At 41.7% G+C, this 19,836-nt stretch overlaps 1 protein-coding gene across 4 annotated transcripts in view; it reads left to right on the top strand.

Moving 5' to 3' along the window:
• The window catches only part of zbtb46 (zinc finger and BTB domain containing 46), a 50,967-nt gene that overhangs the window by 1,961 nt on the left and 29,170 nt on the right, over nucleotides 1–19,836 (top strand). For 3 of the 4 annotated variants that reach the window (XM_053849381.1, XM_053849382.1, XM_053849379.1), the window contains exons 2-3: nucleotides 14,887–15,107; nucleotides 15,175–16,063. In XM_053849381.1, the coding sequence (XP_053705356.1) occupies nucleotides 14,922–15,107; nucleotides 15,175–16,063 (1,075 nt within the window). In that variant the 5' untranslated portion in view covers nucleotides 14,887–14,921. The remainder of the gene's footprint in view (nucleotides 1–14,886; nucleotides 15,108–15,174; nucleotides 16,064–19,836) is intronic. The other variant, XM_053849380.1, reaches the window with a different exon arrangement.

Below are 19,836 nucleotides of genomic sequence, written 5' to 3'. Positions count from 1 at the left end.
TTCTACTCTGCTAATGGCTGCTGTGTGTAACTCGCCATTCTAACAAACAAAGGTAACTGCTGCCCCAAAATAATAATGTTTGTGTCTGTGTGTGTTTGACAATGGCTAACTGGATCTCTGGGATTAAGAGACCATTGAGCGATTTTCCCAAATTGTCTTAAGGCCCCACTGGATTTGTCTGCTTGTTTTGCCCTGCCTCTTGTTATGCTAAGGTTCTGGACTTGATATGATAAGCCCCTGCACAGCCTTTTATTCAATTATTCAATTATTATAGGATTGTGTGAGCCTGCATGTAGGTGTGTTTGTGCGTGAGTGAAAACTAAGTAAAACTCCCCAGAGACAATCAAACGCTCTCCCGGCTTTTATATTTAAATTGGCTGCTGAAACAGGTTTTTAAAATTAAGTGGGACCTTTTCTGTTTGCTTGTATTGGTAAAGAAATCGTACGTGTGCAGTCCAATGGTAAACGACAAATTCCACCTATTTTTGGGGGGGTTTTGAACTTGACAGCGGACGAAGGCATGCAGGAAATTCCCACTGTTAAGTGTTCCTCTTGTTATGAAAGATGGATCGCTCAAGAAGTGGTGCGCTAACAATGGTGCGACACAGACTGTGTGCGTGACTTTTACTTGATGTAACTTTGACATGCATTCCAACTAAGTCGTGGTCGACACTCCCTGCGTCACGAGGGAAGTGTGTTTTCCTTGAATGGTGTCAAAAAGAGCAATAAAAAGTTTGTTAAATGTCCTCAAAATAAGCCAGAGGCTAATTTTAAATCCTTTAAACACACATGAAAATTCCATATCTGTTGAGTTAAGATTAGTATATATTATGCAGCGCTATCTTAAAGAATGAAAAAAACATTCTCTAAGTAGGTGTAAGTATCATGATTATCTGTAATAGTCAGGGACTACTGGGAGAAATAATGTGTAATAGGCCCACCATTTTAAGGCAGGAAAACAGATAATGCAGTACAATATGTACAAGTTTTCAGTTAGTTTTCGTCGTCCCTTAATCAACAAAACACCTTCCAAATGCTGCTACATATCCAAGTATATTATATAGTATAATATATATATTTACTATAAATATTGATATAGCTGACTTATCTTAGCAAAAATATTGATGCAATATCGTGCAATAAAGTATCACGATATTTGAGTATATCAATATTTTCTTACACCCTACAGTGTTGCTCCAGAAAGTCTTCTGTTTTCAGTGTTGACTCTTGCCATCATCCTAAATAGAGAATGTTAAAGTGCTTGTCACATACATAACATAAAAACAAGTGGACGTCTCTGATGCCTTTTCACTCATCCACAAAAGGCATTTTTCAAGTAACTTTCCAAAGTTGTGCGTCGTGCTCAATGAAGGTGGTGGAGGTTGCTTGGAAGAGCGAGATGCACATGCCGCTTGTTGGTGGAAAGGTTGGACTTTGTATGAGATAACGCGGCAGTGGGTATGAATTCGGGTGGTTAGTTTAAGACTCGTGATTGTTGCCTCTTCATTGTGCGTTAGACTGCTGGTGAGTAGGTGGTGGTTGTAGGCCGGCGCGTGTGTGTGTGTGTGTGTGTGGAAGCGGTCTCTGCTTCATAAAACCCTGGAGATGGTGTGAATGTAAAACACTTCATTTAACCAAGAAATAAGACGTCTATTAAAACATATTTGTACTTTTATGAGGTGACATTAATCTGCAGGTCATTATCGCACATCACCACACCTTGTCTGCTCTCACGTATTCAACGCTTAACTGATCTGTCAGGTGAATCTATTTAACTGTAGGGGACACCATCCCCCAGTTTCTTCTATCCACCAAGGCTTTTTAGCCAAACCTCTTCTATGGGTCATTGTGCAAGCACCAGTACAGGTGTTCCTAATCCCTGTGGGGTTACTAGGTGGGGGGATGTTTGTGTTTGTAGCAGCTGTCATCCCTATCTCCCCCCTCCTAAACCCCATGGTGAACAGGTGAGTTTAAGCTAAAAGAGATGCCCTCCATTGCCCCGATTTCACTTAATATTTCATCACGGTGTGTGACTGTGTAAGCGCCAACGATAGGATTTCAATAAAGAGTGCGCACACTTCCTTCCCTTTTGTTCTTTGTCCCTGAATTTTCTATGCAAAGGCAATTTGCAGAGCGTTCTCTCCCACACTTACCTGACGAATCTGAGGCTCAGGATCGGAGTCTGGGATTGAAGGTCTCTTGTCTTTTTGTGTCGTCAAATAAGTTTAAAGCTCTTAGTCTGCCAATGCATCCCTGAAACATTTTTGTGATATAATAGTTATAGTAAAACGTAATGCCAGTTTTAATGTTTTTAGCTTGTTAATTTCCCTTCTAAAGTCAGCAATGTTCTCTTGAAAATGTAAGGATTTAAAGCAGTCGGAATCTTTAAACTGTACAACTCCAGAAGAAGGTAGCTGTAATACTCTTCATGATTGTCTGGAACAAAAGTTTGCGCTGTTAAATCAACACTTTGGATAATTTCACCTATGTTTTCTCCAAACGCTGCAACGAACCTGAAGGTTTAAGCAGCTCTTTGTTCGAGTCGTGCTGACTGAGAGCACTGCACACGCACGATGAGGCTGTTAGTTGTTATTTTCCCACTGAAATACAAAGTCTTTTATGCACACAGTGTGAGCATTTGATGAGAAATTGAGCGTCTTTGAGCAAATACATCTTTAGAAACAGTCAACTAGCCTCAAGCTCAGCCTGGCGATAGATTTCCATATCAAAGCTCAGGTGAGAGAGGGAGGAAGAGAGAGGAAGGGGAAGAGGGAGGCAGAGGGTGATGAAACGGAGGCACAGTCAAGATATACTTCTACACCTGTCTGGCCCTTGTTATCCTGTCATTTTTTTTGTTGCATCCATGCGTATGTGTCAGTGATGTCTGTCTCAATCTAAACTCATACTTGAATAATACGTTTGAGATAGTTCGCCAGTAGATTCGTACTAATGATGAGTTAATATTGATCGGTGAAACCCTATTTTCAGTTCGCTTCTCAACCCCTACCTCGGTGCAACCAGCACCCTAACCTGTCAAGCTGAGTTAAAGCTATTTTAGAAGAGGTTTTGTATTGTTTTAAGGATTTTTAAACCACAACTTGCGCACTGAGCAATCGCCAGGAGGTTTTTTTAACATCACATCCAGTGAATGAATTTGCAGCATTTGTGGAAAAGATCAGTCGGTTGTCGCATTTTCCATGACTTTCACCAGATCTCTCTTTGATTTGGAAGATCATGTCTGTGTTTGTGACGATTACGCTTCCTGCTTTTGTGCAGTTTTTGTAATCTGTCCATGAACTGGAGAGCTAAAGTGCCGCTAACAAAGCTTGTTTAACATTCTCAGCATACAATTATTCCACTTCGCTGCCATTAACATGTACAGTAGGACCAGGCTTTTAATTGGCCTGATATGACTAATGCCAGATCAACTTGGATTTGCTAATTAGTTTTTGCTTTAAAAGTGCCATCAGGACATGAAATATTCATTGATGTGAGGTGGAGCGAGGACTGTGGGTGGTATTAGTGGGATATTAGCGGAATGGGCAGCCTGTTCGCCGTGCCGGGAGAAGAGATTGGACCTGCATTGTGGCCGCTTTTTCATACTTTGGGTGAGGTGTTAGTTTTTTTGTCACATTTTTTTAGACTCCCACGCTCACACAGACGCACATCCCTCACACTCGTCCTCCATTCTCAGCATCGCAAGGCCACCTCTTCTTCCTCCTCGCTCTTCTCCTTCTCTCACCTCCGTTATTATTCCATTTTTCTGTCCTCGGTTCACCTCTCCTCTCTCACCTCGCCCCCGTCCTTACATTGCCCTCTACTCTGTCCCCAGCTGTACCTCCTTGCCCTCTACTCTCCCTCTCTCTCCTCTCCCCTCCTCTTCTCCTATCTCCTTTGCTTGTCCCCTCCCACTCCTCAGTCTCCTACCTCTCCTCCCCCGCCTCTGCTCTAAGTGGGCCAGGTGCCTCCTGTGGCCTCCCCTACTCCATTTCTCATTTTTACCCTTCCTCTACTCCCTTTCTCATTTTTACCCTCTCCCTGTTCCCTTTCTCATTTTTATCCTTCCCCCCTGACCCTTGCTCATATTTAGACATCCTTTTAGTCAAACCACCGGCAAAACTGGGGCAGTTTAAGATGCCGGAACATGACAGTTTGTTTTCCAACAAAACTCCAAATAATGGAATACTTGTATATTTGGTGTGTTTTTGACGATTAGTGATGTCTACATTTCCCATCAGATGTTGCCACAGCCTGCACAAAACTCTATCTTGCTCCTCTATCATCACTCCCCATCATCTTCATGTCCTCTTTTGCCACCTCCACTGGCTGTCACCTTTTATCTCTCCAACATTTGTTGTGGCCTCCCCAACCATGTCTCCAACTCTGCCGCCTATATGAAGGGAAATACCTGACCAAAAACCTGACCAGTTTAAAACGGAAATATGATCCACACCTTTGACTGAAAAGGGGCAAACTCACCAAGTGCTCACAAAAAACCAGCAGATACGTCCAGTCCCATTGTTGCTGTTTTTTTGTTGTGTTGTGAATACACGGCACCACGGCAGAGGGCTTTCACCTCATCTCTTCATCTCTGTTTTCCCCCTCTCTTCCTCTTTTCTCTCATTGCCATTCTGTCTGCCTTTGTCTGCGACTGGTCATTTCCCTTGCCCTGCTCTTTTTAATCTCACCACAGCATCCTCCCTGCCTCACTTCTGCTATCCTCTTTTCACTCCTCCCAACTGTCTTGCACTGTGGCGTGTCACAAAGCAGGTGAGGTGACACTACCTCAAAATGTGGAATTTTTCCACTTCCTCAAAATGTTCATGAAATTAAACATGGGAATCGTTCTGGTCAGACAATGGGTGTAGTTTTGCACCTTTTCCTTCCTCATTTATCTCCCTCATGTGGTTGGTCGTGACAACTCTTTAAGTAGTTCTCCTTTTTTTGGCTTATGTGCGGGGGGTGGGCTTTCAGCCTCAGATACCAGGTTCCGATTCAAACATCTTGAACAACCAAGACAGAACTTGACATGAACATATGTTTTGTTGAAGTCATCAGGAAGTGCATGTCCACTGCATTTTTTGGAGTGAGCTGCTGTACTCCCTGAGACAGATTGGTTACCACCTACCTGAGCAATACCTTTTTTTTTAGAATTTGTTGCGCATACTGTGAGACCTATAGATGTTTATCAGGAACCCCATTCACTTCTTGGCGTGAAAGCAAAGGCGAAGACAGGAACTTAGTACAATAGATCCATGAACAGCATGTACGTACATACTGTTTATGTTTACCTCCTCAAAGTGCAAAACATTGTATTTGCCCTAGAACAACATGTGTGCTCAGTGAGGAACTGTTGAATGCGTGGACGGACACACTCAGAAGTAAAATATGGGCGGAGCAACATCATTTTTTGAATAGGTGTCAGGAGCTCAGCCTCTTTCTGCTTAAAGGAACACAAAGTGCTTAATAGAATCACAGGCTTTAAATCAGATACTCATCTTCAACTGCTTATCAGCGACCCGATCTTGGAGGCGACATCCTTTTCAACAGCAAGCTGTGGAAGTTGAGGTTTCACTGATGCCTGGAAAAGTGTTCTCAGTGCAATGAGAGTTCTAGACCGAAGTTAATAGCAGGAGTCACGTTTTAGTTGCACCGTTTTTCCTACACTTGCACATCGTGTTAGATCTCAACATGTAAAAGCATTCCCCAATCTTCCAATTTAAAGACGGGATTTGATATTAGTATTGAGACACTATTGTGGAGAGATCCTGTAAAAGCCAGTTAATCTATAAGTTGATTAAATTTGAGAAAATTTGTCAATGTTTTCCCGACCAACTTTGACTCAAAAGTGCTAATTTTAGTCTGCTGTCTTTGTTTGCCACCGCTCCTCCTTCCCCAATTTTTTACCTCTTTCGTCTTTGGTGTCCCGTCCACTTTCTTTTGTCTCTCCTGACTCCCAAATACGAGTCTATCTATATTTAGATGCTCCTCTCTCTGGTTGATGTCTCTCCCTTTATCTCACCGTCTTTTTTCCTGCTTTTGAAAGACAGATTAGAGAGAAGGCATGAGGGAATTATCACTGTTGTATTCGGTTTGATCAGCTTGATGAGTGACAAGTCGGCCTTGGGCAGTTTCATCCCAATATGTTTTTATAAACAGTCTGTAGACGTAAAGTGCTGCGCTGCTCAGTCAGCCCCAAACAAGGGTGGATTTTAAGGACTCGGTTAATACAGTGAAATTAAGTTTTTCCTGTTTGTTTGCGCTCGGAGGTGTTTGTACGCTGGATTTGCAGGGGGTGAAGTCTCTCAATATTTGCAGAGGGGCGGTGAAGGATGTCTGTCATACTTGTCAGTGCGGACTGAATCTTCAGTCGTTTTATTGCTTCACTCTATACATGAGTAGGTGAATAAGACGTCTGTCTGTTTTCCGACACAGCCACCTGGTTTTACAAAGGCTAATAGAATCAGTCTGCACACACACTTGTAAGGACGAGTTGCCATTTTGGTTCCCCTTTCACTTGTTAAACTTACTAACTAGTTTATATAAAGTGACTGAAAATCTACAGTTTTTGCAACTTAATAATGGTTAAAGTGTGAATAAAAAAATGTGCTTTTTCTTAACTTGGTTATAATTTGTTAGACACATTTGGAGCAGCGTCTACACATCAATCGGCATTGACAGTTTTGAATCCTCGCATGCTCATTAAAAAAGTCTTTTTTTCTGGGCGCGAAAGCAAGTTAAAGGTCATTGATAATTTGGTTTGTGCAACCTTTTTCAATACACATCACTTTGATTCATGCTCTGAGCTCAGGGGATTTCTTTACAGGATTTGTGACTGAAGGTGGAGTGTTGCAAATCTGCTTCTGGACTCTGGACTGGTCACCAGTCCAGCAGACACCCGCTCGCTCTAATATATACTAAGAATAATTGACATATAATGTAGAAAAGCAAATAAATAAGAATTTACAGATCGCCAATTTAGTGACCTTAGTATCTTCTGGCTCAGGATGACCCGAAAATGTAAGTTTTGTGCCTCTCATGATAAACATTCTGAAGCAGTTGGATGTCTGTGGGACAAGTGATTTAAAACTGTCCTTTTGGTAATCCACAATCAAACCAATAAAGGCAGCTCTAATCTGACCGACTCAATCTCATTTGCATTAAAAGCAGCTCGGTGACTTACCAGGATAACATGTTTGTTTTGTTCTTCTCCAACATGCAATTGGACGGATGTTAACAGCTTTGCCTCGGATTGCACATGTACTTGCAATGACTTTAGAGGTCGGATCCACGGTGTAATCCAACCCAAGAACTCTTGAGGAAAGTTTTTTTCCGGTGAGAGCTTAATGCAGAACAAATATTTCCCACCTGACCTGTTAGCTTTTTTTTTTAGACTAGGAGCATTTGAGGCAAAAAAGTATAATTTACTTAATCATCAATCTAAATAGTCTTACATAATGCTGACAGTTTTACCATGACAAAAAAAATATTATCAAAAATTATTAAGTTATGTTTACTATCTGCACATGCCATGACAAATGATGAATAAGCCAAACATTTTATGTGTATTTAAGAAACTTCCCAATCTATCGACAAAACATTTCAAGTAGGCTTCAGTGAGAAAGTTCCGCTCATTCGAATTCTGTCAATGAGAGATGGTTTGACATTTGAGTGGCAGGTCTTCACTCAATCTGGTTTCCGCCTCTGTTTGTAAATGTAGCCGGTTCCACCCTTTCTGTTTCGCTTGTTTGACTCTCTGCAGTCTTTCTTCACTCCTCTCCATCCTTGGTCAAATCTCTCTCCTGAACATTCACCATCTCAACTGTCTTCCTCCAACAGTGATAATTAGATGTTTCATTATTAAATTCTGTAGTGACTACAGCTTTTAGCGGAACTACAAGTGCAAGCTCTGGATGTTTTGACTTGTCAAACATTGCTTTTTATTTATCACCAAACTGAGACCATCCTGTTAAATTATTGTGTTTATCTTATGAATATTACGAGGTCACACTTGTGCTGTTTGCGCGTGTGTGTCATCAAATAGACAACAATGAGACGAGTTTTAGGAGGTGTAGGCGCCAGATGTGTCCTGGTTGTAGCACCAGCCAGGCATTCCGCGAACACTGCGACGCAGTGGATGTTTCTGTAGCAGATCACCATTAATGTTTTGTTGCGACCACCCAACGAACTGTGGACTCACTTGAGATGAGCATATTAGTCTGGACTGGAGAGGTGTGTCACTTTGGTGTAGGCCTGTTCATGTGTTTTCCAATTGGATAACACCAGACGACTTTCATACGATGTGTTAAAAGTCTAGTTTATCATGCCGTCACTGATGAGTGAAAATTGTGTCTCAATCTAGAAAAGCAAAAAGACGTTAAACGCTATCACTGGCACTTTGCAGGTCAACGGAGGATAAAGGAGCCATCTGCGTTCAGGACCTTCATGTAAACTTCTTAGAGTTACACCTTTTTTATGTCCACTCGGGGATGATCTGGATTTACATAAGATCACATGAGGATTAACACCTCTGTGTGGCCAACGATGGCAGCAGAAAAGAGAGAACCGTGGAAGGAGTGATTGTTTTGAAGGTGTCGGAGGTTGACAAAAAGAGTCGGAGGCGCTCAGGTGTTCGGGTGTTGTTGTGCAGGCTCCTGGTTTTTGTTTTTAGGTGGCGAGTGCAAGGGTGGTTGAGCGAAGAAAAGCAACTCTTAAGTCTCCCTAAACCTCCTGGATCCTCTTTGGTCCCTCTCCACATGACATGGCTATCCTTCTTAGAGTCAATCTCTTCCTCCACCTTTTCTTTTTGGTTGCCGGCCAACAAAACAGAGAGCAGGTGGAGAAAGCAGGAGCGGATGTGGAACACACAGAGAGAATGGGAATGAGGAGTGAGTGGATGATGGGCAGATGGGCTGTACATGTTTGTGACAGGAACAAGAGTGAGATAAAATCAGACATTTGAAAAACACAAGAGGTGAAGAATGAACTCTTTGGGCGGATTAGAGGGTAGTTTTTTAATTGCTTGTCGGGCTGAGGGCCTCTGTAGGTATGAGCGCTGTGTTATTTTCGTTCATGTCTGTGCTGTTGATGGGCTGTCACCCTGACTTGTCCCGGAAGGCTGCCAGCTCCGTCGGATTGGGGATTAACCCCAGGATAATGGCCTTGATGCCCAGTTGAGTGGAAGCAAAGCTGTTTAAAAATATTGGCTCGTCCTCCCTTCCTGTCTTTCATCTCTTTCTTTCTGCTGTCACTTTTGTACTTATTTTTATTTTTAGCTTTGTTTCTGAAAGCTTTCAGCTGTAACTTAACTTTAATGGCCGAGATTTAAGTTAGCAAAGCAAATAATTAGGCGTTCTTCTTATGTCTGTCATTCATATTCATTATTAATTTAGTCAGTGATTGTATGGTTATAATTCTTTTTTATAAAATCTATCAATCAAATTGCATTATTTTTTCACTATTTAATTCAGTTACTTCATTTACTCTGATATTAGAAATTTACGATTTTTTTTTTTCTGGCGAAAAACATACAACATTATTGTCATCATATTATTTGGCACAAAAATCTCTTATACCACATGTTTGAATGGGGGATTCATCTTGCAGCTGACATTTCAGGAAATAAATAAAAATCCTTGTAACGTGGCCTGTAGTCTTAACTTTTAACTCCTGTTGAAGAGCAATTACAAAGAGAAACCACTTATTTATCCAACAGCTCACCTCCACTGCCAGGACTCTGAGTTATTGTGCATCTTTTGTGCTGCTGAATTTAATTTTATTTCTACTTATGCATGCTGCGCTTTTCCCTCCTGCTGAAGTAAACACGTTCTGTATTTTTGTACCTTTTAATTTATCACCAATATTAGCATACCGTGTCAGAGAAACTTTCTTAATATCATTTTCCTTAAGGCTGATATTTATTTGGTTTTGAAGCCTTTACATTATACATAATTCATTTTGCGTGGACATGCAAACCTGCTTTTACAGATGCTCGGCTTTTTAGTTTGCTGTGCTGCATAAAGGGAGTTTTCGTTTGTTGCTGAAAATGTCAGTGAAAGTTGACTTGGAGATGGATGATAAGATAAGTTAATTTTCATCTTACTTTATCACCAGAATTTGTTTTTATTTTTTGTACCTGTGATTAATAACAAGAGCATATGTTCCAAATATGTGTCATATATTTGCCTGTTTTTCAACGTGTACGCGATTACTGTTTTGTCGCCATCAAACGTTTGGTGATAGTTGGTATCGGAACATCATATTTTCAGTTATATCTCTATGGAAATCATATTCGACAAGTTTATCTGATGGCTATGATATGCTCCCATATATTTCTTTCACATATTTTTGTGTGACTTGTCTGAAAAACATGTTACATGGGAAAGTTTATTTTTGTTGACCAAGTAAAAATTAGATAAGATGAACGTAAATATGATATGTTCAACAGATATATCAGGTATTTTTAACTTTCTCATGGCGTTTGAATGGCCAAGAGCAAAAAGAACCCTTACTATTTTTCATATCAACCCAAAAATATGTTTTTATTATCTCATTAAGAGACCTGTTCACCAACTTTTTCTCTTTTGAACCTTTGACTGCACTGAACGCACCAGAATCAAAGGCACTATAACTTTAAAATAAAGACATATGAAAGCTACTTCATTTACTTTGTTTGGATTTTATGGCCAAGATAAGTTGTTGATAAAGAAAAACGTTATTCAAATTAATTCGTATCATTAACAGTATTGGAGCTCAGATTTGAGCCAGTGAAGTAAGCATGACGCTGATATAATTTTAAAACCATGTTTCCAACAGATCACATGGTAATTGAACTGAACAGGCAAGTTAACCTTTTTTTACTTTGCTGAGAAATGCATTTGGAGGGGAAAGCCCCGAAGAGATTTTGTGAATGTGTGAGACTGAAGGTGTGAAAGAGCCAGAGACGCAGGCGGTCATAATCACTCATATGTAGATTTGACACGGAAATTAAGTTTACTTATCAGGCTGTGGAATACTTTTTTTTTTTAAGCGATTATATGTCATTGTCAAGAAAGGTCCGGCGGTTTCCTCAGAACGTTTCCTCTACAATGCAAATGCATTTGATAACTTGAAGTGAGGAGGTTTAGCTTGATAGCAAGAGGTGCTGTCTGCAATTCTTGCTTAAAAGTCCCACTACTAGGTTTTAAAAAGTCAAACAGCGATCTCATTGGAAATACTAGGTAAATGCTAGTCTGATGGATACATGTTTAATCACACTTGATTCCAGCGTTCCCAACTCAGGGATTGCTGTGATTGAGAAAGACCTTTTTGTCCAACTTGTGTGGTCCAGTAGGCATGGAAGTGGCTCGGAGGGACAGACTGTGTTAAGAGAAATACAAGGAGGAAGAAGCCCTGTCCTCTCACTCCATCACACGTCTCATCACTTTACTCGTCTGGCCGAAGCCTAAAGTGACTTTGTCGTGATGCGACCGGGATAAACTGGCTGTGACGCTTACAACGACTCTGCTAAGCGTGTGAATGTGAGGGATTTCAGGTTTGGCACGCCTGCTTTATGTGTTCAGTGGTCGGATACGTGTGTGACGGGGGCATTTCTTTGTGTGTGTATATGTCCGAGCTGGAGACAGGAAGGGGCGCAGGGCCATGTTAGGGGCCGTCACTTCTGATTTCGCAGTCGGAAGGGTGATGGTGACTTGGAGCTTTATTGAAACTATCGTTACTGATCACACATGTTATGACTGCAGGGCTGCCTCACAATTTCTTCTTTCTCTCCATGGCTTATTTTAGAGGGCTGAAAAGATGGATTTATTCCTTGAGGGAGAGTAAAAAGACATGTAGGATGATTGCTTAAAAGGTTGTCTGTGGAAGGGGGGTGTAGAGCCGATTGGCACCTCTGACTGGAGGGAAATGTGAAATGAAACAAGTCAATTAAGCAAGTAAAGTGGTCAGAAGTCAGTGCTTCGTTCCATTAAACTTCCTCTTGGCTCTGCCGTTTATCTGTTCAAGCAGTAAATCTGATTTACTTTTGATCCTCTCCATCCGCTGAGCAGTGTTGCAAAATCCCAACATTAAAATACTGTAATAATAAGTGACTTTGTTATTACTGCTTGGTTAAACTTGGGGAAATGTCGCTGCTCTGTATGCTCTGTAAAAAACTAGGAAAAATACTCCAAAACACAACTCTAGGAAAAGTTCCTGGAATATTCCGGTTTTGTGCACCATGTTTAATATGAGTTTTCTTGCAATTATTTGTACATTATGAAACAAAAATGTGATACCCATTGCACCAGCTATTAATAAGCATGCGTGTTTTCGCTCTATTGGTAGCTGATACCAGGGAGGACGGATTTTCTTTTTTTGTTTCCTTCTCCTCTGAATGTTTTCATTTAACTGTGAAATTTTTTAAAGTCCAGGTTGTCGCTCACCATCACCTCAGTCTGCTGTGACCTTGTAGACAGAATACATTTAAATCCAAACCTCTCAGCTGCGGCAGAAAACAAGACATGCTAATGAAGAAAAAGAAATGAAGGCCATTTTTCAGTCACACAGTTGGTAAAACGACAATAGTGATTCCCTTCTCCAATAAAACGCACAGAGCTGATTAGAGCCACGACTCCATCTGGGGTTGTAGCTAAAACAAAATGACGCGACGACAGAAAATTTGAAGTAGATATATGTATGTGTTTCACGGTAGACTATTGCTTTGTAATTAGAATACAGACAATACCGACAACAAGGAACAATATGCTACTACTTAAAAATGGATCGTGAAAGTTGACTCCATGTGTCAAACACCAGGCCCGGGGATTCAATCCAGCCTGACAATTACTTTTATGTGGTCCACAACAGCTTTACATAGGTTTAATTCTAGAAATTCAGGCTCAGTGTCAGTGCGACACGCTGATGTTTTTGTGCTGACTTTACTGTACAATAAGATCTTGTACGTCAAACTATCGTCACAGTCAGAGTCACAATTTAATTCTAATTCTCGATGAACATGGCTCCAGGAGCATGGATGACCAGAAACGCTGAATTCTTTGTTTGATTGTGGAATCGAACTGGCGTGCTGGCATTATCTCTTGTGTCAATTGATTTGTTCATCTGACTGTTGTGTTTCCCACAAAGTATGTCTGGTTGAATAGATGACTTTTCCTGTGCGTTTTATGTGGCTCAACTGACTATCATTTCGACATGGGCCTGCTATACAATTGAATGCAGAAATGACCCTGAGAGGAGAGGAAAAGAAGAGCTGTTGAGTCTTTACAGCTGCAGAGTTTGTCTTCAAAGGTGAGAGGAGAAGACTCTCAATACCTCCATCAGGGCTTTGAAGAAAGGAACGAGTATCCGAAGGTTAGATGGGCAATAGATTTTTCTAAGAAATGTACAAACTGGGGGATGAAAACATTTGTGTTGAGACTTGCCTTGGGAGCCGAGGCTTGCACTTTTTCCAAGTTTCATACTTATTAGAGCCTTAGAATCAAAGATGTAACACCTAGGAAGGTATTTTTCGTGGCAAAGGTTTCAGCAGTTGCTACCGCTTCTACAGGTATACTCACGATAAAAACTTCAAGTAGTGGTTTCAAAAAAGTTTTGAAAATACCTCTCCTCATAAATGGAAGTTTGTGCTGGATGGAGGGGTGTGCTTTTTATTTCTTGCAAGCCGAAATCAGAGTTTGTAAGTAGGAGCGCTTTTATTTATTTTATTTGCCAATGGTTTTCAGCAGTTGTCACCATCGCTCTGTCTGCTTGTCCAGCGCAGTTCATAGGTGCTGCTTTTGTCCAAGTTTGAGACGCTGGATTTATCTGATCTTACAAGCCATCAGGTTGAGCAGAGCTTTGCTAAACATGACCTGAAGTGTGCCGGCCCCCGAGCAAACGTTACTGTCACCTTGGCCAATCCAAGCTGTCATCTCTTCGAATGGCCCATGAGAGCTGACAGCTGTGGCGCTCCCAAAACAAATCACCGCTGTGTCTGGTAACACTCCGCGTCCCCGCGATTTACTGAGACAAGAGCAGTAGCACAGGCCGCTAAGGCTACAGCTTAGACACTGCTGGGTTTTGTGTGTATATGTGTACTTGTGTTCTGTTTTCCCACCATGTTTCTTGAGAATTGCAATGTAGCAATTTGCATTTTCTTTTGTTGCATTCAGCTGTACAATCTATGTGGCCTTCACTCATAAAAGGCAACTATTCAATGACTGCATAAGAGACGAATGAACAATATGTATTCTCAAAAGAAAAAAAAAAAGCTTTCCATGATGGGTCGAGAAATACAGCTCTAATTAATAGCAGCTATGATTGACTAGTTGTATCTGAAACAAATAGATGGATTCTCATTAAAAGTTTTTCGAAATCTTTGTGTTCGCAGCCCTCACCGAACTGTTCAAGATCAGAAACACTTGGGGGTCTGAGATCTAAAGTGTTTTTCAGTATCATTTCAACTGGTGATGAAGTCTTCAAAGCCAAGATTAAGGTCAAGGTTGTGTTTACTTTCAACACAAAAAGCTTTGTAACCTAACTTTTTTTTGGGTTTAACTTTTAAGAATCGACTTCTAAATGACACTTTTTTAATGAACCATAACTGCGTCGCTCGCACACAGACTTGTGCCTGTCAGACTTGGTTTGAACTGATATTTCTGACTTTCGGCGGGCTGCTTTCACAGATCAAACTCCTGCAGCACCGATGTGACTCCTATTGATGTCACATTTAAATGTCATAACTATCCAAGTGTCTTCACCTTCGGTCATTTCCATTTAAATTCACTTGTTTTTCATGCAGAAGGGTGTCAGGATAAGACAGTCGTCAACAGAATGGTCGAAGAAACGGTGGCACTGAACTGTTCACACTTGCTGTCGTGCATGTTTCATTTGAATTTTATTCCTCTCCAGCAGATCTTTGGAGAGGCTTTTGTTCAGGTACACAGATGAACAACAGGAAGGAGGACATGGAGATCTCCTCTCACTACCGTCAGCTCCTGCGAGAGCTCAACGAGCAGAGGCAGCACGGCATCCTCTGCGACGCCTGTGTTATTGTGGACGGCAAGATCTTCAAGGCCCATAAGAACGTACTCCTGGGTTCTTCTCGCTACTTCAAAACGCTCTACTGCCAGGTAGGAGAGCTTATGACTCTGCATGTTGGCTACATTTATATATCTTGTTCTGGTTTTGATGCTCCAGGTAAAAAAGGGTGCAGAGCCACATCACCAGACCACTGTTACTCATCTGGATATTGTCACTGCAACAGGCTTCAAAGCCATCCTGGACTTCATGTACTCAGCGCACCTGGCGCTCACCAGTAAGAACGTGATAGAGGTCATGTCTGCCGCCAGCTACCTGCAGATGACTGACATTGTCCAGGCCTGTCACAGCTTTATCAAAGCAGCGCTGGACATTAGCATTCGAACCGAGATGGCGGACGAGCTAGCCGATTTTGAAATGGGAGCTGTCACGGCAACAGGTGTGCCGGGAGGAGTGGGTATAACTGGGGCAGGAGCTGTTGCTGGGATGGGTCTCAGCGGGGGAATTGTTGGGATGGCGTCTGAAGCGCTGGCCTCTATCATGTCTGGTCGCAGCACCTCCCCTTGGTTAGCGCGTCGCACCAGCCCAGCTAACTCTTCCGGTGACTCCGCCATCGCTAGTTGCCATGAAGGTGGTAGCACATATGGGAAGGAAGACCAGGAACCCCCCAAGAGCCACGAGAGCCAGGAGGAGGCCTGCCATGACTCCCAGCCTGCTTGGCCTCATGACTACAGACCTGTCACTGTCAAAGAGGAGCAAGTTTCCCCAGCATCTTCCTCTCACCCGAGGGACACTCCTAGAGGGGCCGCCCAGAGTCAAGGCGAACAAGGTGCCAGTGGAGGAAACTCAGGAGGAGACGGGCCACTGCAACCCATGTCAGGGTCAGGGAGGAGGAAGAATAGAAAGAACAAAGACACAGTCAGACATATTACCCAGCAAGCTGAGAAGAATTGGGACAGAGAGCGTGACAGAGACAGCAGACCGGGATCTCCACTGCCTTCCATGCTCGCTGTGGCTGGGTGGAACTACAATGGACAGGATATTCCAGGTGAGTTTGTTTTCCAGCCACAGGTTTTCTGAAACTATTACGTCAACTAAATTAAACAACACCTTAAAGGCTTTTTTTTTTTTTTACAAAGTATATTTTTGTGGAAAATCCACAGTATGGTTGGGATTTCAATTCTATTGCTGCATCAAAAATGATATGGTTGTGCAACCAAAAGTTAGTACTGAAAGGCTGAAACCCCCAACTTTGTGTGTACTTCAACTCACCAATTACTTTGGTTAGCTGATCGCTAACTACCATTTACATGCGCTTCCCAGGCACATGGAATTAATGAGGTCATGAGGTGGAAGAAGTCCATACATAATTGGGTGCAGCTTTGTAGCCTTTTTAGCAGTACATTGATTTTAAAAATGTCGCCACAGAAGAGACTGTGAAAACGTATTTTTTTCCATGCAGTGTACAAACAAGGAGATAATTTTGCTATAAACACATTTGTCAGCTACATTTATTTCTTCTTTTTATTTGACCAATTGGACGGTGACACATTCTAAAAATGTCACATGGAGGAGTTACATTGTTTGTCTGGTGCTTGAAACTACTTTGCGCCATGTCCCCACATACCACGACATTCTGGACACTTTCACTACTGCAGATCCACAAATGACCAGTTCCTCAAACAATCACACAAAACAGTGCAATCACTGAGTTAACTTTGTAGTTGGCATTTTACTGGTTGAATAAGTAGATTACTGTTAGTCAATACTGGATGGTCATCTTATCACTTAACACTAATCTAACCTCACCGATACTTTTCCATCAACATAATTAAGCCAGTTTGTGTATTTAAACTACAGTAAGCGTGTCACAAGCACAGTTTACTCGTAGAAAACAACCTCATTTCCATTTTAAGGGTTTAGATTAGCAAGCTAAATGTCCAAGGTGTTAGCGCTAAGGTGATTACCTCGCATCATAGAGTTGTAAGGTGACACTGTGCCACATGCAGATGGACACACAATCCCCACCCGGTTGCTGTTTTCGGACTACACCGAATGCCCAGTAAAAACATGTCAGAACTCCTTTTCTGGTATTGTCTTAAATGCACCAATGGTGTTTGTGTCTACGTCTATGCACGTGTGTGTGCTGTGGGACATGGGTGTCGATAGTTAAATCATTAAAAGTAAGAGAAGCTAATCCTGGGCGCATTAAGGGAGTTGGCTGTGAAATGGGCACACACGTTGCACTGCGAAAAAAAACAGGATAATTGAATTGACCTGGGTCACCGCACGGATTACCAGTGCGTCCTTGCCAGCCAAGGCCCCCAAACCCCCCTTTCTCTTGGGGGTTTCTGGAAGGACCTTTCGGAAAAGGAGTAAAATAAGGGAAAAGTTATGAGGAAGTTAAAGTGGATGATGAGTGGGGATATAACTGGAGGAGGCAGATGGTAACAGGATTGACGTGGAGGACAAAGCGGAATCCGCCTGTTCTTCAGTGTTTGCCAGCCAAGTGTCCTAAGTCCTTGATTTTCTGATGTCTTCTGGCAGGCTTGTCTATACAAACGCACACACCCGCAAAGTAAATGACACCTGACAGAGAGGGGGGAATTGTACCTGAAGTTGCAACTGGTTTTTCTTGTGCGAAATTGTGATGCTAAGGTCGTTTGGAAAGGTTGTTTTAGCAGAAAAATATCAAGTTACGAGTGGATTTCACAGAGGTGCTGTATGACACTGCCATTGTGTCCTTGCTTGGCGTGTTTTGGGAAGGAAGGGGATTGCCAAACTGGTTTAGTGAGGTCAGAAGCTCGAAGGCTGTGGTCTGGAGACGGTGTGCAGTTTATGTCACGGGAGTTGCTTCTTAGTTTGCTTCATGAAATCAAGGCTAAAAGTATAAACCGGATTTAAGTGGACCTGTAAGCTCCAAATGAATCCTAAGTCGTTGTAAATCATGGCTTTTGACACCTGATCTCCAAATCTGATGTGAGTAGCATATGGAACAACCAGGGAATTACAAAGTTAAGTACGGTTCTATTTAAAGGCACTAGAGACGTTGCTGAGGAGCATCAAAAGAAAGACAAAAATAAAAAAGGTTTTATTCACCTTGCAAACAACTGAGTTATATAGTGCGCATATAAATAGGAAACATGTCGTCCATGATTTTGCTTTCGGTCTGGCAAGTCATATTTGAGGCACGTGTGCCAAATCCGACCCAAGATTTATTCATGTTTGGCGTTTATGAAGCTCAACTCCACTTTCAAATATAGTGGGGTCATGGTGAAAATAACATGGACCATATAGGATCTCATAGGATACATGAAGTGTTCATATCGGATATGCCGTGCAAACATCTCGGATGAGCTGCAGGTGGTGTGCGAATGCACATTTGCTGGAATTAGGATTTGATATCTTTAGATCCCTTTCACTTGCGAACATCTGCTGACACGACGGCGGCCAAGTCCTGATGTAATCGTTCCTGATGTTCACCCAACTGAGACAGATACCTGAAGTGCAACATTGGAATGTGTAGAAGTAAATTCGCGCTCATCTCACACAAAGCAATCTGAACGCACACATATATTCCATTCCTGCGCCAGCAGATATTGGAGCTGACAATTTCCGAGGTGAGGAGTTTTAAATAGTTGCCACTCCTGTCGGCTGATGTGCTGAATCTTAAAATAATTACCTGGAATTATTTTTAGTTTTGTCCCCGCTGCTTGTTTCTGACCTGAATTAAAAACATCTGCAATTCAAAGAGCCAGTCAAGCTGTTTCAGATAATCATGTATATTTGTCACTGACTGCATCGTGTCACTCGTGTCTTTGTTATCCGTGTAATCCTGAGACAACCAGCTGTCAACCAATTGATTGTCAGGCAATTGTTCTTTTTTTTCTCAGTCTACACAAAGCTTTTTTCACTCCCTAGTGACTACAGAAACAAACATTAAGTTATTGACATTTTTTTACTGGAATAGAAGTATTTCAGATTGTATTTGTGTCAATGATACGTTTACCTTTTATATGGTGATGTTCGCATCCCAGTATGGGCCACGCCAAAAATGGAACATAAAAATCATTAACAATACAGAATTACACAATCTGAAGGAGCTAATAGATGCTTACTTATGTCAAAATATATAATAATAATAAAAATCATGATGAAGTTCAGTACTAATTTCAGCAAGTGATCGATTAGCTCCGTAAAATTGACAGTCCCAACAATGGTTGAACACACTACCTGCTGGCTGATAGGGGGAAAAACCCACATTGATTTGTATCTGACAAGAAAAAAAAAATCTTGAACTGAAAATACTTATCCTGTTTTTTTGTCGTATGAAAAAAACATTCACACACACACACGTCTTGACCTTTTCTGCAGCTTGGGGGATTTTGGCAACGCGGTACACGCTCGTTGTGATACACAGACACACACAAACTCAAGAAAACACACACGGCTTAGAGCATCTGATTATGTAGACATGAACTGTTCAATCATACGTGGGTTGTTCTTTCCACTTCCCTCTAGCTGTTGCTCATTGACTACATCGAAAATCTTTTTGGGAATCCAACATCTTTATCCGACTAGCTTTCTTTGGCTACAGCCCCTACTGAGTTCCCCCCCACTCAAGTCACACACACACACACACACATATATATATATATATAGATATATATATATATGATCATTTTTTCGGTGTTAGCGTGTTGTTTATTCTCGTGAGCTTTGCATGTTTTGTCTTGCTTGAGTCCAGACCTTCATCCTCTGGAGCTGCAAAGCCACATGGACTCTGCGAACTCTGAAAAACTGCCCTCGCCATCACACTTC

This window comes from Synchiropus splendidus, chromosome 18 (genome assembly GCF_027744825.2).
Source record: "Synchiropus splendidus isolate RoL2022-P1 chromosome 18, RoL_Sspl_1.0, whole genome shotgun sequence".
Classification (NCBI taxonomy): domain Eukaryota; kingdom Metazoa; phylum Chordata; class Actinopteri; order Syngnathiformes; family Callionymidae; genus Synchiropus; species Synchiropus splendidus.
The sequence above is the reverse complement of the archived record's forward strand: the minus strand, read 5'-3'. Positions and strand labels throughout refer to the sequence as shown.